Source organism: Carlito syrichta, unplaced genomic scaffold (assembly GCF_000164805.1).
Source record: "Carlito syrichta isolate Samal-C Ts95f unplaced genomic scaffold, Tarsius_syrichta-2.0.1 Scaffold315966, whole genome shotgun sequence".
Taxonomy (NCBI): Eukaryota; Metazoa; Chordata; class Mammalia; order Primates; family Tarsiidae; genus Carlito; species Carlito syrichta.
Genome location: NW_007260062.1, coordinates 115,862 through 142,700, shown reverse-complemented (window position 1 = coordinate 142,700; position 26,839 = coordinate 115,862). Strand labels below are relative to the sequence as shown.

General features: G+C 42.6%; 1 protein-coding gene across 2 annotated transcripts; it reads left to right on the top strand.

Annotated features, from left to right (window-relative positions):
* The first annotated feature begins 9,708 nt into the window (after window positions 1–9,708).
* NKRF (NFKB repressing factor) lies at window positions 9,709–25,040 on the top strand. Of its 2 annotated transcripts, none has more exons than XM_008073609.1 (3): window positions 9,709–9,867; window positions 20,891–21,021; window positions 22,072–25,040. In XM_008073609.1, exons 2-3 carry the CDS (start codon window positions 20,907–20,909, stop codon window positions 24,027–24,029), a joined length of 2,073 nt encoding a protein of 690 aa, XP_008071800.1. In that variant the 5' UTR covers window positions 9,709–9,867; window positions 20,891–20,906; the 3' UTR covers window positions 24,030–25,040. The 2 variants fall into 2 exon arrangements, with proteins under 2 accessions (XP_008071800.1, XP_008071801.1); XM_008073610.1 differs by lacking the exon at window positions 9,709–9,867 and adding an exon at window positions 20,166–20,496 and having other exon boundaries at window positions 20,589–21,021.
* The last annotated feature ends 1,799 nt before the right edge of the window (window positions 25,041–26,839 follow it).

The window sequence follows — 26,839 nt, the reverse complement described above, 5'->3', positions numbered from 1 at the left end:
GACTGCCTCCCTAGTGGGTGATTTGAAGGGCTCAAGGAGGCACCACCAGCCCATGGAATCTTTCTAGGTGGGTTGGTGTGCCCCCCCATTTCCTCTATTTGGGGTGAAACTCCCACCAGGGTGGGTTGGATGTGAGCAGAAAGTCCTCTACTTTTCCCTTGTTAGCATGGATTTAACTGGTCAGTTGAGCTAATTATCATCTAGGATATTAGATGGAGGAAGTGAAGCACCAGATTCTACAGAACAAGGTTCAGGTGAATTTTAAATCTGGAAAGAAAAGAAGTCTGCTTCACTTGTCTTCTCTCATTTAATTTTGTGATGTGAGCATCCTTCAAAATTCATGTATATGACTGTTCTTCATGACTTGAAAAGCGTTCTATAGATACCAAGTAGAATTTTGTGTCTACCAGAGAGGGAAGCCTCCCATTCCCCAAGCATTAAAGTAGGCAAGAGAGCTGGGCGTGGTGGCTCATGCCTGTAATCTCAGCACTTTGGGAAGCTGAGGTGAGAGGATAGCCTAAGTCCAGGGGTTCGAGACCAGCTTGAGCAACTCGGCGAGACCTTGTCTCTACAAAAAATTAGGCGGGCATGGTGGTGCACACCTGTAGTTCCAGCTACTTAGAAGGCTGGGCACGGTGGCTCATGCCTGTAATCCCAGCACTTTGGGAGGCCGAGGTGACAGGATTGCCTGAGCCCACAGGTTCGAGACCAGCCTGGACAACTTAGCGAGACCACATCTCTACAATAAATAAAAAAATTAGCCGGGCTTGGCACGCGCTTGTAGTTCCAGCTACTTGGAAGGCTGAGGCGGAAGGGTCACCAGAGCCCAGCAGGTTGAGGCTGCGGTGGCCATAAGTGTGCCACTGCACTCCACACTCCAGCCTGGGCGGCAGAGTAAGACTCGAACTCAAAAAAAGGAGGCTGAGGCGGAAGGATCACCTGAGCCCAGCAAAAAAAACAAAGTAGGCAAGAGGGAGATTGGTCATCTTGTAGAGCTCTAGTTGCAGGTAATGTGGGATTTCCTTTCCTCAGCTTCATTTCTCTGAAGCCCAGATTCTGAAGACGGGACGAGTGATCCGCATCCTCTCAACGGAGGCCTGGAGATGCCAGAGGAAGCGACATTGGCCTGCCTCTGCTCTGCTCTCACTCTAGGAGACAGCTGAGGGAGACAAGCGCCTGTGGCGTCACTGAGCAGAGGCGGGCACTGAAGTGTTGTGGAAAAATACAGGCTCCGGAGCCAGATAGACTTGCTAGCTGCGTGCTCTGGGGCAAGTTGCGTTAAAAAACTTCTCCAGAAAAGGAGAATTGCAGTGACTCATTGTGAAGGCTACCTAAGCTAATGTAAGTTAAAGATTTGGGCTTTTGATAACCGAGATCCCTTATTAAGGGTAGTTTCCCCTGTACTAGAAATTACTCACCTTAGGGCCCTCTAATCCGGGTTTCTCAACCTCAGTACTATGGACATTTAGGGCCAGATAACTTTGTTGTGGAGGCTGCCCTGTGCATTGTAGAATATTTAACAGCATCCTTGGCCTCTACCCACTAGATGTCAGTAATACATCCTCCCCATCCCCTACAGTTGTGACAACCAACAATGTTTCCAGACATTGCCAAAATGTCCCCTGGAAGACAAAATAGCCCCACGTGGAGAACCACTGCTTTAGGCCAGGGGTCAGCAAACTTTCTTTTGTAAAGGGCCAGTTGATAAATATTTTAGGTTTTGCAGGTCATATATCTCTGCAACGATTCAAAAGCAACCATAAGTAGTCTGTAAAAGGATGAGTATGACTGTGTTCCAATAAAACTGTACTTATGGACATGAAATTTGAGTTTCATGTATTTTTCACATATCCTAAGGTATACTTTTTATTTTTTTCAACCATTGAAAATGTAAAACCCAGCTGGGCACAGTGGCTTACGCCTGTAATCCCTTAGGAGGCCAAAGCGGAGGATCGCCTGAGTCTAGAAATTCGCTACCATCCTGGACAACGTAGTGAGACTCCCATCTCTACAAAAAGAATAATTTTAAAAATTGGCCAGGCGTGGTGGCATGCGTCTATAGGTTCAGCTACTCCAGAGTCTGAGACAGGAGGATCTCCTGAGTCCAGGAGGTTGAGGCTGGAGTGAGCTGGGATCGTACCATTGCAGTTCAGCCTGGGTGACAGAGTGAGGCTCTGGTCTCAAAAAAAAAAAAAAGAAAGAAAGAAAGAAAAAAGTGTACAAGCCATTCTTAGTTGCAAGTATCAGACAAGTACAGGAAATGGGGCCAGATTTAGTCTGTGGGCTCTAGTTTTCTGCCTTCACTTCTAATCCATGTCAGTGCTTATTTAGGCATCATCAAGTCTAAAAGTGGCCTCTCCAAAATCAGAAATGAAGACAAATGGCTGGAGTCTTAATACAAGTTAGTGAGGAAAATGGGTTTACATTTATTAAAATTTGCAGTGTACAGTTTTGCTAGAGCATTGGAAGAGGGGGAGCATGATGGCATGGGCCTGGTGTAGTGACCAGAGCCACCTCCTGGGGCTGGGAGTTCTGAAGCAGCTGAGAGTATCACCTGCTTCTAGGAAGAAAACGTTGAGGGTCTGTAATGCCCTCAAAAAGACCAAATAACCAGGGCTCCAGTTGTAAGAACTGAGGTTGAGCCATGTCCTCTCTTGTTTGAAATGCCCCCAGTTAGGGAGATTCATCCATCTGCTAAAAGGACAGCTGTCTTGCAAGGCCATTGTTTGTTTTTGTTTTTGTTTTTGTTTTTTTAGTTGGAGTCTCACTCTGTCACCCAGACTGGAGTGCAGTGGCCACTCCCGGCCACCGCAGCCTCGACCTGCTGGGCTCCGGCAATCCTTCTGCCTCAGCCTTCCAAATAGCTGGAACTACAGGCGCGCGCTACCAAGCCCGGCTAATTTTTTGATTTATTGTAGAGACGAGGTCTCGCCAAGTTGCCCAGGCAGGTCTTGAACCCGTGGGTTCAGGCAATCCACTCACCTCAGCCTCCCAAAGCGCTGGGATTACAGGCTGAACCACCGAGCCCGGCTGGCCATTGTTTTAAAAAGTTATGTATCAGGAGAGAAATACCTCATCATGGTTTTGCCACCTTCCATTGGTGTCCAGCCACATCTTGTACTATCTCTTAGCTTGTTTGGCATGGGATTTAGAAAGTCTCTTCCCTGGGCTCAATACCTATAGAAAATAATAGTCACTATTACATATATGACTGGGGACAAACTCCCTATCTTGCAAATATTTCACATGAGACCTAGATGCTGCCCATGAGGAACTTACAGATTGGCCTCGTCACATCTACTCAGCCATATTTCCCCAAACTTCCTAATACTCGTTCTCCATTCCAGTCCATCCTGGACAAGCCACTCCCTGAGTTACATGAACTGTTTGTTTGCTAACACTATTTGAAATATCCTTTACTGATTTAAATTCTTGAAGGCTCAGGCCCTACCTCTCCTTGTGGCCTCTCTTGATCTCATCTACCCATCCTGATTTCTTCTTCGTCTTCTTCTTCTTTTTTTTTTTTGGAGTCGGAGTCTCACTCTGTCACCCAGGCTGGGTGTAGTGGCATGCTCACAGCCACCGCAGCCTCGACCTGCTGGGCTCAGGCGATCCTTCTGCCTCAGTTTTCCAAGGAGCTGGAACCACAGGCATATGCCACCATGCCCAACTAGTTTTTTTATTTATTGTGGAGACGAGGTCTTGCCATGGTGCCTAGGCTGGTCTCGAACCCCTGAGCTCAGGCAATCCTCTTGCCTCCTCCTCCCAAAGTGCTGGGATTGCAGGCATGAGCCACTGCACCCACCCCTCTTCTCCATTTTCAAACTTCCTGGTTGAACTTTTCTAATATTCTCTGCTTCTCATTTGAAGGACTTCCCTCCTCAAGAGATGTCAACCTTCCTAAGAGTAAGAATACCATTTATAGCCCTCCAAAATTCTCAGCAAAGTGCTGGACGCACAACAAAAAGTGATTAAGGGATACCTAGATTTATATTCTTCGAAGGGGAGCTATTGCACCTTTCAAATGATTAATCCTGACATAAAATTTCAAGAACAGTACAAAGCATACCCACATACTCTTGGTCCGGATTCACCAATTGATAACATTTTGCCCAATTGCTTTATCATTTTTTGCACCATATGTACACACTGTATATATATATATATATATATATACACATATGGATAATAAGGATATTCTCTCTCTCTCTTTTTTTTTTTTTTTGAGTCGGAATCTCACTCTGTTGCCCAGACTGGAGTGCAGTGGCATGCTCATGGCCACCGCAGCCTCAACTTGCTGGACTCAGGTGATCCTTCCGCCTCAGCCTTCCAAGTAGCTGGAAACACAGGCACACGCCACCACACGTGGCTAATTTTTTGATTTATTGTAGAGATGTCTCACCAAGTTGCCCAGGCTGGTCTGAACCCTTGGGCTCAGGCAATCCTCTCCCCTCCACCTCCCAGGGGCTCAGGCAATCCTCTCGCCTCTGCCTCCCAAAGTACTGAAATTACAGGCATGAACCACCACGCCCAGCAGGATATTCTCTTACATAACCACAGGCAGTTAGCAAATTTGGTAAATTTCCCATTGTAACATTAATTGATCAAATAATATGCTTTATAGCATTTTTTTCTTGCAGTATAGGATCTTCTAGGTTTATGCATTGTGTCCTTTTTTCAGGCTCCTATCACTTGGAACAGCCCTTCTTTGTCTTTTATGATATAGGGTTTTTTTTTAAGTTCTGTTTAAAAAACAGAATGTTCTCATTTTGGGTCAAGGTGTTGCCTAATTTCTCCACAATATAGTTACTGGGCGCTTTTTTTTTTCTTCATTGCTGCTAATAAACAATCTGTGAGGAGAAACTGTAAGTCCATGCAAGTATCTTACTCCTCCTCAAATACATCCCCCAGATTTAGCATCGGTTGATAATTCCTGCCTGAACCAACTTACAAAATGGTGATATTCCACCTCCAACATACTCTTCATGTTTATCCATCAGCATGTGGTATTCTACTATAAGCAAAGGCCCTCCCTTCTCTCTCACTGATTTATTTATGTGGTATCACTATGGATTCATGGCTTTCTATTTGTCAAAGGTTTATAATTCATTTCTGTCCTTAATTATTGTGGTGCTCAAATTTGGCCAGTGAGAGCTCCTACCGATAGCCTTTAATCTGTTCGTGAACATTCCTACAGAACATATCATGGTACAGCATACTCCGGTCAAGAGCATTTGTTTATCTGATTTCTGGGATACTTTGTGGGAGTGGTGCTCAGTTAGGCTCTGTGTTTCCCTCCTTTCATTACTTACTGACTCCCATGATAGGAAAGGACAGGGAAGGAAGCATGGGGCAAAGGGCGAGTGTGTGTATGTGTGTTTAGTTATAAGCACACTGGCAGACACCTGTTTGAGCAAAAATGATGGAGGGGGGAGAATGGATGATTACAGGAGGGTTCTGGATTTATTTCACCCAGGAATGTGCCCACCATGCCTGGCTAGTGTTTTTTTGTTTTGTTTTGTTTTTGCTTTTATGTGTTTTTGTTTTTGTTTGGTAGAGACAAAGTCTCGCTATTTTGTCCGGGCTGTTTTTCTTGAACTCCTGAGTTCAAGGGATTTTTTCGCTTCGGCTCCCCCAAAGTGCTGGGATTACAGGTGCGAGCCACTGCACCCAGCCTATTTATTTTTGAGTTAGGGTCTCACTTTGTAACCCAGGTTGGAGTACAGTGGCATGATCAGGGCTCACTGCAGCCTCAACTTCTTGGGCTTAGGCTATCCTTCTGCCTCAGCCTCCTGAGTTGCTGGGACTACAAGTGCACACCACCATGCCCAGCTAGTTGTTTTTGTTTGTTTGTTTGTTTTTTGTAGAGATGAGGTCTCACTATGTTGCCCAGGCTGGTCTCAAACTCCTAAGCTAAGCTCCTGCCTTGGCCTCCTAAAATGCTGGGATTATAGGCATGAACCACTGTGCCAGGCCTGGATTGTTTTAAGATTATAATGTAAATCCTTGTAATCTATACCGCCTCCTCCTATACCTATACCTCTTTTCAGCCTTTATTCAGATAATAGCTTAGGGGTTTTGACTCATGCTCACTGAGAAGCCATCTGTGGCTTGTGAGAAGGTAATGGGTTGAAGTAGGTTGGCCCATGGATTTTGTTGTTGTTGTTGAGATGGGGATCTTGCTTTGTTGCTGAGGTTGGAACTCTTGACCTCAAGAGTTCCTCCTGCATCAGCCTCTCAAAATGCTGGGTTTATAGGCATGAGACACCATGTCAGCCAGCTGAAGTATTTTTTTTTTTGAGTTGGAGTCTCACTCTGTCACCCAGACTGGAGTGCAGTGGCTGCTCCTGGCCACCGCAGCCTCGACCTGCTGGGCTCCGACGATCCTTCCGCCTCAGCCTTCCAAGTAGCTGGAACTACAGGTGCACGTTACCAAGCCCGGCTAATTTTTTTGATTTATTGTAGAGATGAGGTCTCGCCAAGTTGCCCAGGCAGGTCTGGAACCCACGGGCTCAGGCAATCCACTCACCTCAGCCTCCCAAAGGCGCAGGATTACAGGCTGAGCCACCAAGCCCGGCAGTATTTTTTTTTTTTTTTTTTATCCAAAGGATACCAGGAAGAGAAAGTTATGGAGAATCATGGAAATTTTTGTTTTGCTTTGTTTTCTGGAGATGATACTGTTTATTCCATAATGGAAATTACAAATGGAAACCGGTTATGGCTGTTCCAGAGCAGATGGACTTTTACATCAGTTTCATTGCCTTTCATTTTATAAACCAAGTTCAAACATCAGATTGCAATTATTCGTTTCTATATAACAGAAACATTGTAATTCAGGGTGAAAGAAAGTAGTTTTTCTTTTTGCAGATTATTTTTTAGGAAAGATGTGTATTCATTACACTAATTTTGATTAAAGGTGGCAACTTGGGCTGTGGCTTAGTTCATAGCATTAGTACTGCTATAACAAAATACCTGGCACTAAGTAACTAGTAAAGAACAGAAATTTATTTCTCAGAGTTCTGGAGGCTGGGAAGTCCAAGATCAAGGCAGCAGCAAGTTTGGTTGTCTGATGAGAACTGCTCTGTGCTTCCAAGATGGTACCTTGTGGCTGCATCCTACAGAGGGGAGGAACACTGTGTCCTCACATGACAAAAGGCATAGGGCAAACCACTTAATGCTGCATGAAAGCCTCTTTTATTTTTTTTTTTCTTGAGTTGGAGTCTCACTCTGTTGCCCAGGCTGGAGTGCAGTGGCATGCTCATGGCCACCGCAGCCTTGACCTACTGGGCTCAGGTGATCTTTCTGCCTCAGTCTTCCAAGTAACTGGAACTGCAGGCATGTGCCACTATGCCTGGCTAATTTTTTTATTTATTGGATAGATGAGGTCTCACCAAGTTGCCCAGTCTGGTCTTGAACCCCCAGGCTTGGGCAATCCTCTCACCTCGGCCTCCCAAAGTGCTGGGATTATAGGTGTGAGCCACTGCGCCCAGCCCATGAAGCCTCTTATATAAGAGCCTTAATCTCATTCAGGAGGGAGGAGCCCTCATGGCCTAATGACCTCTAAAAAGTCCTACCTCTTAATACCATCACATTGGCCATCGAGTTTCATCACTTGAATTTTGGAGGAGATACATCCAAACCATGGCAGAATGAAACTAATCCAATTATAAAATCACAAATTAAATTTAAAATGTAGGCTCCAAGAAAATGAATGTCACTAGGTTGGGGCAATGGGAAGAGCCTTCATTCATTCATTCAATTCAACAAAGATCTTTGGTGTAGGCACTAACAGCCAGACAGATTAGTTTCCTGCTCTCACGGAGTTGACATTTTTGGGAGGGGCCAAGGACAATCAAACTGTTAAAAAAAAAAAAAAGTAACCAGTTTAAAAGGCGATACATGCTGTGAAGAAAAATAAAACAGAGAAATGCAACGGCAAATGACTGGGGGAACATTGGATGAGGAGTCAGGTGACCTAAATTCTGATCTCATCGCAAAAAAACTATAGCTTTCAGCAAGCCACTTCACCTCTCTGGCCTTATTTTTCTCACCCATACAATGATGACTTGAATGTATGATCTCAAAGCTTCCTTCCTAATATTGTATCTTTGATTTGATGGCTCACAGATTGTCATTATTTCAACAAACACGAATGCCTACCATAGAGAGAGACAGACATGGAAATAAATAATTATACAACTATGAGAAGTGCTGTTATTTTCTGCTCTTCTCAGTCCAATACACCCCTACACACAAGATGTATCATATAGTTAGAAATATGTTTTTAAGGAGTTAAAGAGGGTAATGGGAACATTTAGTTTTATGCAGGGCTATTTCTTCCCAAAAAGATTGTAATCAATTCCAGGACAACAGAGAAAGCCCCCCCCTTTGTTCTTTTTTTCTTTCTTTTCCCTTCCTCCCTTCCTTCCTGTATTCTTGCTATATTGAGCACACAGTAGGTGCTGTGTGAATTCCCACTAACAGACACTCATTGATTCACTAGTTTAGTGGCACAGGTTGGCAAATAGGGACTCAGGTTGCTGTCTGAAGTAGGTGCAGAGTGAAGTGACAGTGTCAGTTGTTTGTTACTGTGTAATTTTTAACCCTCTTCTATGTGACCTGTTGCACTTTTTGAATGGATGCATGAAGTACAGAATTACTTGCAGGCGTGATGGAAACTGTCAAACATAGTAGTATCTGTGTTTGACGGCAATCGGAAATGCCGTACGGACTTGAAAGCGGTGGACTTGAGGAGTGTCGCTGCGGCGTATTTTCTTTGCAAGTTTCCATTTGTACTATGTTTTTGCAGTAAATTACAGAGCTAACGATGCACGACGCACAGAACTTTGTACAATTCATTCCAAACCGAAATATCTTCCAAAGAACAATGTCTCACTATCGCACAGCTCAGAAATCCAAGAAAAAGGCGTAAGGCGAGCCACGACTACCAACAATCACCTGAGGGCACCTTCCAGAGATTTAACGGAACCATGTTCTCGAACCTCAGAGAACCTTCCCCAAGTCCCTTTCCGGAGTCCCCGCCCTCCGCTTGTCACCGGAGCGCGTCAAAGGCCCATAGCCGTCATAGGAAGGAGAAAAAGTACATCACGCGAGATTCTGCGACGGGATTTCGAAGTTAGGGAACAGCCGCGGCGCACGCGCAGTAGCCTTACCACCTCGGGGCGGCACGCGGGTAGGTAGGCTGGAACCCAGAGGAGGGGGAGTATAACGTGCTAGTGGCTGCTTTCCCTCTCCGCGCAGTGAGCGGGTCTGCGGATCCGTGAAGGTGCGAAGCGCGGGGCCAGGCTCGGCCTCCCCGGCGCGCGCGTGGGTGCGGCGGGATCCCTTCTGCTCCTCCACAAGTTGGAGGAGTGCAGCGGGTGTGCGCCCCGGCGTCGGGAAGTGAGCTCGTGCTCCTCCTTTCCTTTTAACTGTCGCCCCCACGCACACACGCTAGTCCCCCCGAGAGTTGGTGTTCGCGCCTAGGCGCGCCCCTCCTCTCCCGGCCCCTCCCACCGACCCCCGTCCCCACTGGCTCGCTTGCTCCTTTGCGGTCAGTACTCAGCTTCGTCCCTGGGGTCCCTGCTAGGGGGCGGAGAAGATGGCTGGAGGACGTCTGCTCTTGGGGGGCGACTTCCTGTCGCCGCCGCCGCTGCCCCCCCTCCCGCCGCCGCCGCTGCCGCCCCTCCCGCCGCCCCCGCCCGAGCCAGTGCTGGAGCAGTGGCGCTATAGCCACGAAAGTGACTGGCAGTGGGCTCTGCGGCGCAGCTTCATCTGTCGGCACCTGCACAGCTATCCCGGAGCTGCCCTCGACCAGCTCCTCGCGCTCTCCGCCGCCTGGACCAACCACGTTTTCCTGGGCTGCAGGTGAGGAAGGTGTGGGGGTCGGGTTAGAGACTTAGGTGAGAGATCAGCGATGGGAGTCGGATTAGGGACGGCGGTGGAGGAATCGATGTTGGTGGTCTAGATAGGGACGGGACGGGATGCGGAGGATGGCTTGGAGGTTGGAGATTTGGAAGTACTAGAGGGCACCGGCTGGTTCTCTGAGGGCTGGGGGTGAGGTGGCCGGGGACGACAAAACAGTTAGGAGGTTCCGGAGATCGTGGGAACGGCCCCTCCAGGACCAGGGATGGAGATAAAGCAGCGCTTGGAAGAGGATTACTGAGTGAGTGGTGATTGTTGTGGTTGGTGGTAGTACTGGAGGGCGTGGGAAATGAATAGCAGAATCTCGGACCTGCGTAGGGCCTTCTGAAGATGCGGTATCCGCAGAGAATATTCGACAGTCGGCGTTGTTGGGGGAGGGGAGGGGACAGGACTCCGCGGTTCTAATCTTAGTCTCCTCCTGACCTCTCTCTCTTCTTCCATCCCCATTAAATAAAACACTCCCTTCTACTTGCAGCTACCTAGCTGGGTCTTACTGTCGTCTCCTGGGGAGGCGGTAGGTATCAGATCAGCTCTCTGAGCCGCAACAGCGTCAGTCCTGCTTGTAGATTTGCGCATAATGTGTCTGGACTCAAACAAAGAAATGGATTTATCTACTGTAAAAATGGGTTGTCCTCTTTTCACCTTAAATGGGATAAGAAGGATTAACATTTGGCCTCTGGGTGAGGTTTTAGGGTGATGTGTGTGTTTGTTTTTTCCCTCTTTCCTAGAACCTAGACATTCTGAACAGGCCTCTTTGAAAGCTCTTTGCATTCAATGGAGACTGCAGTATGGTTCCAACGCAGTTTTTAAAAAAAATTTTTTTGTAATACTTCTGTCCTTCAGAACTTCTGTCCTTCAGAACTCCTAAATTGGCCCTTTTATTAGACTAACTGTTCCTTTTATAACTGGGAGGCTTATTTTTTATTTTTTTGACATTCCTGCCTCATAGTCAATTTTTTATTAGGAAGGATGAGAAATTCTGGAAAGTGATCAGACCAAATTCGGCCAGTTCACTTCCAGGAATGACTATAACAGATGCAGAAAAATAGGGTTGTCCACTCCTGACCTTAATTGTTGAACATGGCATCTTCTCTAAGTTACCTAATTTCTACCTCCAGAGATGATTATTTCATAGGAGAAGCTGGTTACAACTGGGGAAGCCTTAGTTATTAATCAAGTCAGATAAATCTAATTGACCTTCGCCTAACAGTGTTGTTCTGAGTTGAAAAGGTACCTTTGTCCTGTACTCATAAGTTTCCTTAATATCGCAGAAGGTTGTGGGGAAAATGAATGCTAAAAAATCTTAAATGGGGGAGGAAAATAACCATCCTTTGTGTTAAAAATAAATCTTACCTTCCCACTAGAATGTAGGCTCCCTTGGGGAAAGGGCTTTTGCTTTCCTGTTCACACCTTTATCCTCAGTGCCTAGATTGCCTACTACATAATAGCTGCTCAGTAAATGTGTGTGGAGTGGATGGATGTACACAGCCTTATAACATACAACACATTTTAAATATCTATGATCTCATTTACTACAGCCACCTTGGGGATTAGGTGATGTCTCATTTTTACAGCTAAATCAGTGGAGGCCAAGAAGTTAATTAACTTGTCCAGGGTCCCACAGTTGGGACTAGGACCCAGGACTTCTGATGTCCAGTCTGATGCTCTTTCCACTGAGACAAAGGTGCCATATTTGAGAAGGATGGACCAGGAGTGAAAGCAAGCCACTGACATAAGCCACATCATTATACTTCGGGATTTCATTTTTTTTTTTTTTTTTGAGTTGGAGTCTCACTCCATCGCCCAGGCTGGAGTGTGGTGGCATGCTCACAGCCACCCCAGCATCGACCTGCTGAGCTCCACCAATCCTTCGTCTCAACCTTTTTTTTTGAGTTGGAGTCTCACTCCATTGCCCAGACGAGTGCAGTGGCACGCTCCCAGCCACCGCAGCCTCGACCTGCTGGACTCCGGCAATCCTTCTGCCTCAGCCTTCCAAGTAGCTGGAATTACAGGTGCGTGCTACCACACCCAGCTAGTTTTTGATTTATTGTAGAGACGAGGTCTTGCCAAGTTGCCCAGGCAGGTCTCGAACCCGTGGGCTCAGATAATCCACTCACCTCGACCTCCCAAAGTGCTGCAATTACAGGCTGAGCCACTGAACCTGGCCCCGTCTCAACCTTTCAAGTAGTCGGAACTACAGGCATATGCTACCACACCCGGCTATTTCTTTTTTTAATTGTAGAGATGAGATCTCACCAAGTTGCCCAGGCTGGTCTCGAACCCCTGGACTCCCAAAGTGCTGGGATTACAGGCTGAGCCACCAAACCCAGCCAGGATTTCATTTCAAGAATAGCAGCCTTGCACATAACCAGGACATTAAAAACAAAGGCCAGCAGTAGTTGATGTTGAAAGTTCAAGCATCCCAAGGTGTTTTGTGTGGTGTATCTGTGTGTACTAGATCCTGCACACGGGTACAGTGAGTGTATATAGTATATATAGTCATCATGTTATAGTCATCATGTTACATTGTAGGTAAATCAGTTCAGTCAATACAAGAATTGCCTTGACATCAAATAGCTTAACTATGTTTGCATTATGTCTGATAACTTACATATAGGAGACAGGGAAGGGCCAATAAAGACTCTTAGATGTTAAGAACCAAGTTCAGTCTTCCACTTTAGGCAGTCTTTAAGTTAGCTCTCATCTTCAGGTGGATAAAACCTGCGTTCCAGTACTTCTTGATGTTGATGTTGGTAGAGTTCTTGTTTTCTCTCAAATATTTCTCTTAAAATATTCTTCTTTCTGTCAAATGAATTTCAGGATATATGGTGAAATAACTCTTTCTAAACTTAAATTGTTAATTTGTTACTCAAGGTTCATCACTTAACTGCTGTAGCAGGTTGTGAACAATAACAATAAGGAAGCTGCTCTTTTTCCTCCCTCTAGCAGGAATTTTTTTTCCATTTACTTGAACTGAAATAAACTCCTAGATTAAAGATATCTTTGAAAATTCCTTGATCATAAGACTATGCCAGGAGGAGCTTAAATGTGCAGGGAAATAGACCATTTTTCATCCCTTTTGGTGATAGTGGTGATTTCCACAGAACAAATTTGAGTATCTTCTTGACTTTGTAACTGATGCAAACTTAAGTCTGCATGAGAATCCCTTGTTAGGCTTGTTAAAAGAGATTGCTGGGTCCCATCCTCAGGGTTTCTGATTTAGTAGATCTGGGGTAGGGCCCCAGAATTTGCATTTCTAACAAGTTCCCTGGTGATGCTGATGTTGCAGATCCAGGAATCAGCACCCTGAGAACTGCTGCTTTATAGTACAAAATAAATAATGTTTTCCAGTCTGCTTTTTAATCATTTTCCCCCTCATTGTCCAGGCAACCAGAAAGTTTGAATAGCTGAAATCATTTCTCTTCATTTTTTTCATTTGTCTTTTTCATAAAAGTAAACAACTTATCAAGAATTTTTTTTTTTCCGGGTGCAGTGGCTCACGCCTATAATCCCAGCACTTTGGGAGACTGAGGTGAGAAGATTGCCTGAGGCCAGGGTTTCAAGATCAGCCTGGGCAACTTGGTGAGACCTCATCTCTACAAAAAATAAAAAAATTAGCCAGCCGTGGTGGCACATGTTTGTAGTTTCAGCTGCTTGGAAGGCTGAGGCGGAAGGATCTTCTGAGCCCAGCACGTTGAGGCTGTGGTGGCCGTGAGTGTGCCACTGCACTCCAGCCTGGGCGACAGGGTGAGACTTCAACTCAACAAAAAAAAAAAAAAAAAAAAAGAATTTTTTTTCTGCAAGCAATTTCTAAGATATGTCTGCCGCTAATGAAAAATTAGTTCAGTTTTCTGATCAACTACATCTACAGCACTTAAATAAGTGTTCACACGAATGCCTAAACAATTGCAACTTTTACTCAAACACTGCAGATAGTGTATCTGTATTTAATAAGACTGAGTGTTAACTAGAACATTCAGTTTTCTCATCATTCTTGATCAGTAAGATTAGAAGCAGAATCTTGGCCTATTCATCTTTGAGACATTAATTCATAGAGGAAATAGATCTTAAAATACACTAGCTTTGTTCCTTTGATTATTTGTCTCTTCTGGTTGATATGAGACTGGTGTTTCGAAGGTAGATGCTGGCTGAATTCATGTTGTGAAACTAACTTTGAACCGGGCTCAGTGGCTCAGCTTGTAATCCTGCACCTTTGGGAGGCTGAGATGAGTGGATTGCCTGAGCCCGCGGGTTTGAGACCCGCCTGGGCAACCTGGTGAGACCTCATCTCTACAATAAATAAAAAAAATTAGCCGGGCGTGGTAGCGCATGCCTGTAGTTCCAGCTACTTGGAAGGCTGAGGCGGAAGGATTGCCAGAGCCCAGCCCAGCAGGTCGAAGCTGCGGTGGTTGGGAGCAGCCACTGCACTCCAGTCTGGGTGACAGAGTGAGGCTTCAACTCAAAAAAAAGAAACTAACTTTGCACATACTAAGGAGGGTACCCGTCACCAACTAATGAAATGGGTGTCAGAGCTTTTGAAAGATTTCTCAATAACCTGGTTGTGTGTTATTCACTTATGACATCAGGAGTCTCATGAATAGTTTTGAATACACATTTTTATACTTGAAAATCCTAGCCTTTGCTTAGCTTTCCAATTTCAGCTTTTTTATTGGGTCTTAGTAGAACAGTTTCATATTTTAAACACTTTTTGTAAGCATTGGTTATTGAATATTTGTTAAATTTCAGGTGCATTGTATATTATAATGATTTATGTTCTTCGCATAGGTATGCATGAATATACACCTGTCTTGTTTTCAAGAATGTAAGATTCGTGAAAGCAGATATTTCTATTATTAATAGAAGTCATCTTTTTATATGCTGGACATGGTGGGATGGCTGATAGCTCCTGATTTCTAAAAGCTTGGTTCATTATAAGCTACTTATAACTCCTGTTGGAGTTCTTTGGTTTTCTTCTTTAAGTATTTACAACCAAATAGATAACTTAACAGGCTTAAATATATAATATGCATGCATCTTAAAATTACTGAATTAGACTTGCCTTGATATTTTACGTCGTTTTTTTTTTTTTTTTTTTGAGTGGGAGTCTCACTCTGTTGCCTAGACTGGAGTACAGTGGCACACTCACGGCCACCGCAGCCTTGAGACCTGCTGGGCTCAGGCGATCCTTCCGCCTCAACCTTCCAAGTTGCTGGAACTACAGGCATGTGCTACCATTTAATTTTTTTGTTTATTGTAGAGACAAGGTCTCACCATGTTGCCCAGGCTGATCTCAAACCTGCAGGCTCAGGCAATCCTCTCACCTTGGCCTCCCAAAGTGCTGGGATTATAGGCTTAAGCCCCCACGCCCAGCCATATCTTACATTTTATTCCATAATATAAAATACTCTATAGCCATTAAAACCCATGCATAATCATGTGGAGAAAAAGCTTATGATATGGTAAATTAAAGACAACCCCCCGACTAGATTGCAGTTCAATACAGATATCTGATGGTGGTGGGGGAAACGGAAAACAGAAAAGGGAATAAAAAATAAACCCCAACATGTAAGTGAAGTTATCAGTGGTTGGGATTTTAGGTGCTTTTCTTGGTGGATTTTCTAAAATTTCTGTTGTTAAAGATGTTACTTTTAAATATACTATAAAAATACACTAAAGAGCATAATAAAAGCCTTATTGCCTTGGCTTCAGATTTGTGAAGCCACCTCTTTGTCCTTGGATTGCGACTCTCTGGATAATTTTAGAACCAGGGATGCAATTCTGGTGATCATCTTCTTAAAGACTCTATATTTACGTTGTTCTTTGAGTAGTCAAGTCTTTTTCATTATTGTTCGAGCTGGCTGTGCTTCTTCATGATTATATCCTCCTAAGAAAGGAGAGAGAATCAGGCTTTGTTGGCAACCTATGCAAAGGTTTATTTTTATGGCCTATGAGTGATGTTGAATTTTGCGGCATATATGATGAATAGGGAACCGTCAGTAGGTATCATAATTACTAATGCTGGGAGGAACCTGAGAGAAAAGTGAGTATGAATGAAGTGAGCCCCAAATGTATCATCCATGAACACTCTAAGACACACATACCATTTGTACACACTGTACTTGAAATCAGGTTCTCATTTGAAGGTCTGGAGAATTTTGACTGGAGTTCAAGGTGAGTGGCTTGATTGTAGTGCCAATTTGGTAGCAAATGTGTTAAAATTTTTTTTTGTTTTTTTTGAGTTGGTGTCTCACTCTGTCGCCGAGACTGGAGTGCAGTGGCCGTTCCCGGCCACTGCAGCCTCGACCTGCTGGGCTCCGGCGATCCTTCTGCCTCAGCCTTCCAAGTAGCTGGTACTACAGGTGCGCGCTACCACACCCCGCTAATTTTTTGATTTATTGTAGAGATGAGGTCTCACCAAGTTGCCCAGGCGGGTCTCGAACCCGCGGGCTCAGGTAGTCCATTCACCTTGGCCTCCCAAAGTGCTGGGATTACAGGCTGAGCCACCTAACCTGGCCGATATGTTAAAAATTAAAGATTTGTAGACTCATCTCATTTTTGTAGTCTTTTGTTTTCATCTTATACATCTGGGATCTCCAAATTCGAATGGAAGTGATATAAAATGTATAATGTTTTAGACTGTGCTTTCTGATGCTCAGGCAGAAGTAAATGAAAATAAAATTACTCTTGATATTTAAATACCAGTGCTAGCAGCAGCACCAGTTATCAGCAGGAAGTGCAGGTTGCAACTGAGCTCTCTTCCAGTAATCTGTCAGGGAGGGCCACCATGTCTTCTGCTTTGCAAAGAAAGACATCTGATGGGTGTGAAACCTGCTGTGCTGAAAACGAAAACTGTTACCCTTCTACAAATTCAGAACCTATTCATGTAAAGGTATGATAGTTACTCGCTTTCAGAACTTCCTTCTCAAAAGCTACCAGGAATCTCTTTTTGGTCCTAGACTGGGAAAGGCTCTGAAGGTAGGAAGGAAGAGCAGGTACCAGTGATAACAAATACTGCACTTAAGCCTATAGTTTTGTTTCACTGCAGTAAAATGCTGTTCTGTCAAGCAGCCAATCTATTTCATAAGGAGCCATTTTTAAAATTGTGTATTCTAAAGCTTTTTATTATGGAAAATTTCAAAAATACACAAAAGTAGACAAGAGTTTAATGAGCCCCATGTACCCATCACTTAGGCAGTGATCAACAGTCTGTTGTGATACCCTTCTTATTTCATCTATTCTGCCCCAGTTTTTTTTAATGGGGGGACAATCTGGAATATATCAGAGAAAATCCTGACATCATTTCACCTGTAAATACTTCAGTATGTAAAGTAACACTACCATTACTCACAGTCCAGAAAGTGAACAGTAATTTCTTAAAATCATCCCATGCCTACTTCATATTCAGTTTTTCCATTTGTCTCAGATGTCTTTCTACAGTTGGTCTGTTTGATTCATGATCCAAACAAGGTCCATACAATGTATTTGATTGATCTGTCTCCTTTAACCTATAACCACTGGGCGCAGTGACTCACGCCTATACTCCCTAGCACTTTGGGAGGCCGAGGTGAGAGGATTGCCTGAGCCCATGGATTTGAGACCAGCCCGGGCAACTTGGCGAGACCTCATCTCTACAATAAATCAAAAAATTAGCTAGGCGTGGTGGTGTATGCCTGTAGTCCCAGCCGCTTGGAAGGCTGAAGTGGAAGGATCGCTGGAGCCCAGCAGGTCGAGGCTGCATTGGCCGTGCGGGTGCCACTGCACTCTCGCCTGGGTGACAAAGTGAGAGACTCCTACTCAAAACAAAACAAAATAAAACAAAAACAAAAACCTATAACTATTCTCCCCTCTCCTTTTATTTTTGTATTATAATATTTATTTGATGAAAAAACTGGGCTTTCACATAGTGTTCTCTAATTCTGGATGTGGCTGGTTATATTGTCATGTTTAACATGTTTCAGGGACTTGACTGGGTTCAAGTTCAGTTATTTGGAGGACAGTAATACTTTATAGATCATGTTGTGTGTGTCCTGATATATCACACCGGAGTCAATGTTTGGTTGTCCCACTTTTAGTGATATTAGGATGATAAAGTCTCCCATCAACTTTATTTATTTATTTTTTTTGAGTTGGAGTTTCACTTGGTCACCCAGACTGGAGTGCAGTGGTCGCTCCTGGCCACCACAGCCTCGACCTGCTGGCTCCAGCGATCCTTCCACCTCAGCCTTCCAAGTAGCTGGAACTACAGGCGCACGCTACCACACCCGACTGATTTTTTGATTTATTGTAGAGATGAGGTCTCACTAAGTTGCCCAGGCGGGTCTCAAACGCGCGGGCTCAGGTAGTCCACTCACCTCGGCCTCCCAAGGCGCGGGATTACAGGCTGAGCCACCAAACCCGGCTTCCCATCAACTTTTTTTAACTGAAGTTTTTATTGAGATAATTGTAGGTTCACATGCAGTTGTAAGACATAATACAAAAAGATGTCCAGTATTTACCCAGTTTCCTCCTATAGTAATTTGGCCATTATCATAGGTGTATAGTGATACCTCACTGTGGTTTTAAATCACATTTCCCAGCCGGGCTCGGTGGCTCAGCCTATAATCCCGCACCTTGGGAGGCTGAGGTGAGTGGATTGCCTGAGCCCGCGGGTTTGAGACCCTCCTGGGCAAATTGGTGAGACTTCATCTCTACAGTAAATTAAAAAATTAGCCGGTTGTGGTAGCGCGTGCCTGTAGTTCCAGCTACTTGGAAGGCTGAGGCGGAAGGATCACCGCAGCCCAGCAGGTCAAGGCTGCGGTGGCCGGGAGTGGCCGCTGCACTCCAGTCTGGGCGATAGAGTGAGACTCCAACTCAAAAATAAATAAATAAAGAAGTAAATCACATTTCCCTGGTGGCTAATGATGTTGAACATCTTTTCATGTGCTTATTTGCAATCTTTCCATTCTCTTTGGTGAAATATTTTGTTCATTTTTTAGTTAGTTTTTTTTTAATTGTTGAGTTTTAAGATCTTTATACTAGATACTAGGCTTTTGTCAAGTGTGTGGTTTGCCAATATTTTCTCCCAATCTGCAGCTTGTCTTTCACAGGGTCTTTCAAGAGCAAAAGTTTTCAATTTTGATGAAGTCTATTTTATCACCATTTCCTTTTATGAATCATGCTTTTCGGATCAAGTCTAAGAATTGTTTGCCTGGCTCTAGATCCCAAGGATTTTCTCCTGTGGTTTTAAAATTTTTTTCTTCTCTCTCTTTTTTAAAATTTAATTTTAAAGATGTGATGTACAGGCTGGGTGTGAGGGATGCCTCATGCCTACAATCCTCACACTTTGGGAGACCGAGGTGAGAGGATTGTCTGAGCTTACCGGCTCGAGCCCCGCCTGGGCAACTTGGCGAGACTTCATCTCTACAATAAATAAAAAAATTAACCAGGCATGGTGGCGTGTGCTTGTAGTTCCAGTTATTTGGAAGGCTGAGGCAGAAGGATCCCCTGAGCCCAGCAGGTCAAGGCTGCGGTGGCCATGAGCAGTGTGCCACTGTACTCCAGCCTGGGCTACAGAGTGAGACTCTGACTCCAAAAAAAGATGTGAGGTACAACTCAGGATTAGGTATAAAAGTGGTCATCATACAGGTAAAGTTTGTGCCTCCCTTTGGTCCCTACTTCGCCTGGTTTGAGATTAGCTACCCTAATTGATGTTGTGTACCTGTTGCCACCTCTACCCCTGCAGTTTCCCACTACTTTTTCTTATAGTTCCTTGAATCAGAGTTTTACGTTTAAGTCCTTGATGTATTTTGAGGAGTTTTTTGTTGTTGTTGTTGTTTTGTTTTTAATAAGGTTTGGGTTGTAGGGTTTTTGTTTGTTTTATTTTTTGCCTATGGATGTCCATTTATTCCTGCACCAGTTTTTTTTTTTTGAGCTAATGAAATGCTCACATGTATTTGTTGGAAGGTCTGTCCTTTCTCCATTGAATTCCTTTTGATCTGTTGTCAACCATCCATTGAGAATATTTGTGTGGGTCTAAATCTGGGTTCTCCCACATCAACTTTTCACTTGATTTTGCAGCCATTTATGAACATTTTTTATTTTAGTATGGGTTGCAGAATGGTAGTCGTCTATCATTCATTTGTTAGCTGGAATGTTCTGTAAAAGATTTTCCTCATCAGCTCTTTATATTGCTGTGAAGTAGTTTGTACAAAAAAAAATATAGGACAAATGCTTGATTACTTCCTTTCATATTTACCTGTTTGCAGAATAATAACTTAGTTCCTTCTATCCTCCAAAGGTGACCAATAATGAGTTTGTATCATTACGAACTAATGGATTTTCAACATATTTGTTGTATTTCAACCCATTGAGGTTATTGTTCTTATTGATACTCAAATTGGCTCATTTTGCAAGTAGGAATCTATTCAAACTGGCTTCTGAGTCCATTTGACCCTTTGGTCTTTGACAGTTTCCTTGTTTCTTGGCATAAGAAGATCTTCCAGACTCATCTTAGACATTTCCTGCCCCAGACTTAGAATCAGCCATTTCTCTAAGGACATTGATTCTTTTTCACAAGAAATAATAGAGACCACAGTCATGATGTTAACAACCCAGCAGCTCTTAACACTCTCAGTAATTCTATAAATATATAAATATTATTTACATATAATATGCATATATGAAAGAGAAAAATAAACCATGAGTTTATACTGATATTTTCCATTCAAATTAAAGATAAAGGTCTTTGCTGAAATTCCTTGATTTTATATGTTTATGTCTTATGCTGAAAACTCTTGATTTCTAGTGAGTAACATAATTACTCATTTGCTAAATAAATATTTTAGGGCTGCTTCTTTGGTTTTACAGTCAGTATACCCTGTTGATAAAGTCTTGTGGGAGCAATTGTAAGACTGGCTTACTTAGAAGCTTTTGGGAAAAAAACTACATCCTTAGCTGTCTTAACTGTAGATTATATTATTTTAAATAGGTACAGCCCACGCTTGATGGAAAAAATTCTTCAAATGGCTGAAGGTATTGATATTGGGGAGATGCCTTCATATGATCTGGTGCTGTCCAAACCTTCCAAAGGTCAAAAACGCCACCTCTCAACATGTGATGGTGAGTATACTTGTTTCTGGGTGGGATTTGAAGAAATAGCATGGCTTTTTAAATTTTTAATTATGTGATTGGTGTATGATTTTACATTGTTTCTTACAGGTAAAAAGAGTTTTAACTTTTAGCTGTGTATAATTTTTTGAAGATTCTAAATAGAATTGAAAACTAAGAACAGTAAAGTCATGTTATTATGCAATCCTTAAAAGTCTATGCTGTGGGAGCCTCCCTCTAAGTAGAAATTTGTACTGTGATAATTTGAGCATCAAAGTAACTAAATCCTCTTGGATGGGTCCAGGATGGACCAGCTTTCTACTGAGCAGTGTTATAGGGAGGAAGCTCCAGTGTCTGGTATAGGCTCTACAGAGGTCTTCCATAGCTGTAAATTTGGTATCTCCCATAAATCACTAGTTTCCAACTGCTGTTTGTTCTAGAAATATATAAATATATACTTTTGTGCAGAGTGGGTCAGAACTAAGGTTTTATAGTTGAAAACCTTTGAGATCTTTTGATAATTATTTGTCTTTGATTTTTTAATCACAACCATGTAAAGCACCATCAGAGTCACTCACCTCTGATACAAAAGAGAAAGCTTTGTAACTGCCTCTGGTCATCATCTCTGTTGCATTAGAGCCATCTGTTCCATTTGTAATTCTTAAGTGAGCTTTTTAGCACAGGTAGTATGAGATTGTACTGGAACAGCCTTCCAGTCCATTTCACCTTCCAGTACAGGTGAAAAGTACACTTCACCTGTGCTTTAGCTCATTTGGTGCAAAAGCATCTACCAGTTCATGCGTGGTGGTGACCTGCATACTTGAATGGTATGTTTTCTATCAAGAGTCTTCCCTGACACACAGGACAGGGAGCATCCCTCCTTATGCTGAAAACATACATTGATATTGAGTTCCTTCACCCAGATGACCTGAAGTTTTTGTGCTGAGAAGTCTCTTGTACCAACAATACAGCTTGCAAATAATATGGTTGGTACTATTTTCCTGCTTGGTTCTTTTGAAATATTCCCTTTTTAATGAATTGTAAATTTCACTCATTCTATAGGTCAAAATCCTCCTAAAAAGCAAGCCGGTTCCAAATTCCATGCGAGACCTCGTTTTGAGCCTGTACATTTTGTAGCTAGTAGTTCAAAAGATGAAAGACAGGAAGATCTGTATGGCCCTCAAACAAAAGAGGTAAATGAACAAACACATGTTACCAGCATGCCAAGAGACAGCTACCAAGATTATACCCAAGACTCTTTCAGTATACAAGATGGGAATTCTCAGTATTGTGATTCATCAGGATTTATTTTCACAAAAGACCAGCCTGTAACAGCCAACATGTATTTTGACAGTGCAAATCCTGCTCCAAGCAGCACATCCCAGCAGACAAATTCTCAGTCAGCTCCCGAGCCTTCACCATCACAGACATTTCCTGAGTCAGTGGTAGCCGAGAAGCAGTATTTCATTGAAAAACTAACAGCAACTATCTGGAAGAACCTTTCAAATCCAGAGATGACTTCTGGATCTGATAAAATTAATTATACATATATGTTAACTCGTTGTATTCAGGCATGTAAGACAAATCCTGAGTATATATATGCTCCTTTAAAAGAAATCCCTCCTGCTGACATCCCCAAAAATAAAAAACTTCTAACAGATGGTTATGCTTGTGAAGTTAGATGCCAGAATATCTACTTAACTACAGGTTATGCTGGCAGCAAGAATGGGTCCAGGGATCGAGCTACTGAGCTAGCTGTAAAACTCTTGCAGAAACGTATTGAAGTTAGAGTTATCCGGCGAAAATTCAAGCGTACATTTGGAGAGGATCTTGTGGTGTGTCAGATTGGCATGCCTCTATATGAATTTCCTCCAGCTCTGAAACCACCAGAAGACCTGGTAGTGTTGGGTAAAGATGCTTCTGGGCAGCCGATTTTTAATGCTTCTGCCAAACACTGGACCAATTTTGTCATTACAGAAAATGCAAATGATGCAATTGGTATCCTTAACAATTCTGCCTCATTCAACAAAATGTCAGTTGAATACAAATATGAGATGATGCCAAATCGCACATGGCGTTGTCGAGTGTTTTTGCAAGATCACTGCTTAGCTGAAGGTTATGGAACCAAAAAAACAAGTAAACATGCAGCTGCCGATGAGGCTTTGAAAATTCTTCAAAAAACACAACCCACCTATCCATCTGTCAAAAGTTCACAATGCCATACAGGCTCTTCACCTAGAGCATCTGGAAAGAAGAAAGATATAAAGGATCTTGTCGTCTATGAGAATTCTTCAAATCCTGTGTGCACGTTGAACGACACAGCTCAGTTTAACCGAATGACAGTTGAATATGTCTATGAAAGGATGACAGGCCTCCGCTGGAAATGCAAGGTGATTCTAGAAAGTGAGGTAATTGCAGAAGCAGTTGGGGTAAAGAAAACTGTCAAATATGAAGCTGCTGGGGAAGCTGTGAAAACCCTCAAAAAGACCCAGCCAACTGTCATTAACAACTTGAAGAAAGGAACTATTGAAGATGTGATTTCAAGAAATGAAATTCAGGGCCGCTCAGCAGAGGAGGCTTACAAACAACAAATCAAAGAGGATAACATCGGAAATCAGCTGCTGAGAAAGATGGGTTGGACTGGTGGTGGCTTAGGTAAATCTGGTGAGGGCATACGGGAACCTATCTCAGTCAAGGAGCAACACAAGCGGGAAGGGCTTGGTCTGGACGTAGAGAGGGTAAATAAAATTGCCAAGAGAGATATTGAACAGATCATCAGAAACTACGCTCGCTCTGAGAGCCACACGGATTTGACTTTCTCTAGAGAGCTGACTAATGATGAACGGAAGCAAATACATCAGATTGCCCAGAAGTATGGTCTTAAGAGTAAGTCTCATGGGGTGGGCCATGATAGGTACTTAGTGGTAGGCAGAAAAAGACGGAAGGAAGACCTACTAGATCAGCTCAAACAGGAAGGCCAAGTGGGGCATTATGAGCTTGTTATGCCTCAAGCAAATTGAAGTCTTACTAATTTATTTTGTAAATGCCCTGTGAGGCAGATTTGTGAATTAAAGAAAAGCTACATGTTCTGATTGCAGAGTATATTCATTCTTAAGATGTCTCACCTTGTTCATTTCATATTGTGCTTTATTAGATATTGGAACCTGAGGAATCCTGTCCATTTGTATTAGCTTAATCCAGCAGATGATATTGTGCAGTTACTATTTGTGTCTTTGATATTGCTGTGTCCCTCATATTTTAGTAGTTTGTATAAGAACACATACCCAAATGAAATTTCACTCGGAGGAAGAAATTCTCATTTTAAAGGGCATAGCACAGCAATCTGCAACAATACATAAAGTTGATATTGACTACAATAAAACTCCAGTCTTAATTCCAGACTTACTGAAAATGTCAGATCATTTTGTATTACCTATTTTCATCTTTGTGTGAAGCCAGTTATAGAATGTTTAACAGTAAATTGTGCTGTACATATAAATGTCCTTACCAACTAAACAATGTAAAACTTTCTTAAAGTAATTTTAGTGTTCATTTATTTATAACTTTTACCATGTGATTTCCAGAATATTGGAAGTGACTTTCTGTATCTTGTGATATATGGGTTTTAACCAATTCTAGTCTTCATGCTGAGAGAGCACTACTTGAGAGAGCAGTTGAAAAAGTTTCAAAAACTTTGGTTCAATCTGAAGAAAGGAAGCTTGAACTGTTTGTTCTTGGTGCCTTGCAGAGACTCACAGCAACTCTCCATTATAGCTTTCACAAGTTTGGATGTGCAGCACATCCAAGGCAACCACAGCTGTGGTAGAGCTTGGTCAAAGACTGAAGCTACACTGGTGCTTTGATGAAAAGATCAGTTGGCTGGTCCCTCTCTCACAAAGCTTATTAAGCCTGAAAAGCCAACTTTGTAACATATTTAAAACTGCTATTTTCGCTTATTTCTGGAATGTAAAAAATGTATAAAAAGATTAGTGTATGCTTCCTGAATAAAAAGGAGCCAAAGTTGATCAAAATGGTGGTGTGCTTATTCCTGGGCAGCAGCCTGTTATCTACAGTTTGGCTCTTTGGAGAAGGGAAGTAGTGTTTGCACAAATATTTCAATACCGGAGCACATGAGGATGAACGGACTGATTTAACAGATAGGAGTATGTCATCCATCGGGTTTTTTTCTATGGACCAACATGCTGGCTTCAGCCAAATCTGAGGCTTTTATGTGATTTTGTTTTTTTGTGTGTATCTAAGATAAATCAAGTATAGCCTCATCTATAACAGCACAGATAAAATATTATTGATCATTAAACATCTCCAATGAAATGATATTCAGGACAATTAGGTGGTTCACAGTGTCTTCAAGCAATACTATGCTTGACATGTAACAGTAATTTCCTTCTAATTTTATATATTTTACATTAAGTTCTTCCCACTGTAGCTAAATGAATGTATTTTAAAATATTTTTAAAATACAAATATATTTATTTTAAAATATACATATTTTTAAAAAAGGGATTAGCCTTTATATTTTCCTCTCACTGGTGGTCACCTACAGTGACTAAACACAGTGTGTGATATTTGTTTTCCATTAACCATCTTTCCTATGATGTGTGACTTTTCTAACTTTTCTAATATTGGTAGGAAGAGAAATGAGGTGTGCATTTTGTCAGCACTTAATAGTTTAACAATGGCAAAGGGAGCTAAGCTGAAATCTCTAGATTGTATAGGATTACTTTTTTTTTAGCCTACAAGGTTCATGCCAACCTTTAGAAGCTGTGGCTTGATTAGTGAGTTAGAAAAACCTATCTTCATTTCTTTGAGGAAGAGTGGCTTTGGGGACTGAGGGATGTGAAAACTTGACTCATTTCTCTTTACATTTCTTCTTCCTCAAATTACTTTTTTTGGGCAAAAGTAGGGAAATGTTACATATAAATCTGGTTTCTTTAGGTGAGTTCAGCAGAACAGACTATTAAGGTAGGTACAGTTAAGAAGACTCCTGAATAGTTGGGCCAAGCATACACACACTTGGTTCTTGGATTTGAGGGGCCAGGTCTCCCAGCTCTGGTACTGATTAGTAGACTGAAGTCACTTAACTCTGCTTGAGCAGAAAATGCGTGTTGAGACATGGGATTGGCAAAAATGAGCTGCTGGCAACCTTGCTGTTCCACTTTGTCCCTTTTTAGCTGGTTTTTGTATTTTCCTTTTCTTTGCAATTGCAGTCATTTTTAACCCAGTAACTTTGCTATAAAACCTGTACAGGTATATGCACAGTTTCAAATTTTATTTGGATTACATACTTCAATATTTTATACTGAGAAACTAACTCTGCTTTTAGCTTTTATATGTAGCATCGAGTCTCAAAGGTCTTAACTTTTTGGATTTTTTTCCCTCTTTGCTTGCAAAATGAATGGAAATATGCATTCCGTCGGGATTCTTTTTTTAGTAGTATACAATGTATTCTTTTTGCTCTGAGTAACCCCTGAAGCCGGAGATGAGTACTGAAAAAAAGAACTCTGCTTACAACTATGGTTCTTCATCATATCCCCTTCCCCACATCAAGTACAGAATTGAAAACTCAAGTTCCAATCTGATTGCCATTTGAAAAGGGACCTTTCCAATCTGTTTTTGTTAACTATGTTATAATTATTACATGCAGGCAGCCTGTGGTGGTTGTTGAAAATTGTAAAGGGGAAAAAAGGCAATTAGCATTAAACATTCGAATGAATGGTTTGTGGAGCCTTTGGCCATGGATATACTGCTTTGGGAAGTCAGCTTGTTGGCTCTGTTGTAAGGTTTTAAATAATTATCCCTTGAAAGAAAT

Coding starts and splice junctions, on each gene's coding strand:
- NKRF (XM_008073609.1), top strand. CDS start 20,907: ATGGAAAAAATTCTTCAAATGGCTGAAGGTATTGATATTGGGGAGATG. Junction 21,022..22,071: donor CCACCTCTCAACATGTGATG/GTGAGTATACTT, acceptor CTCATTCTATAG/GTCAAAATCCTCCTAAAAAG.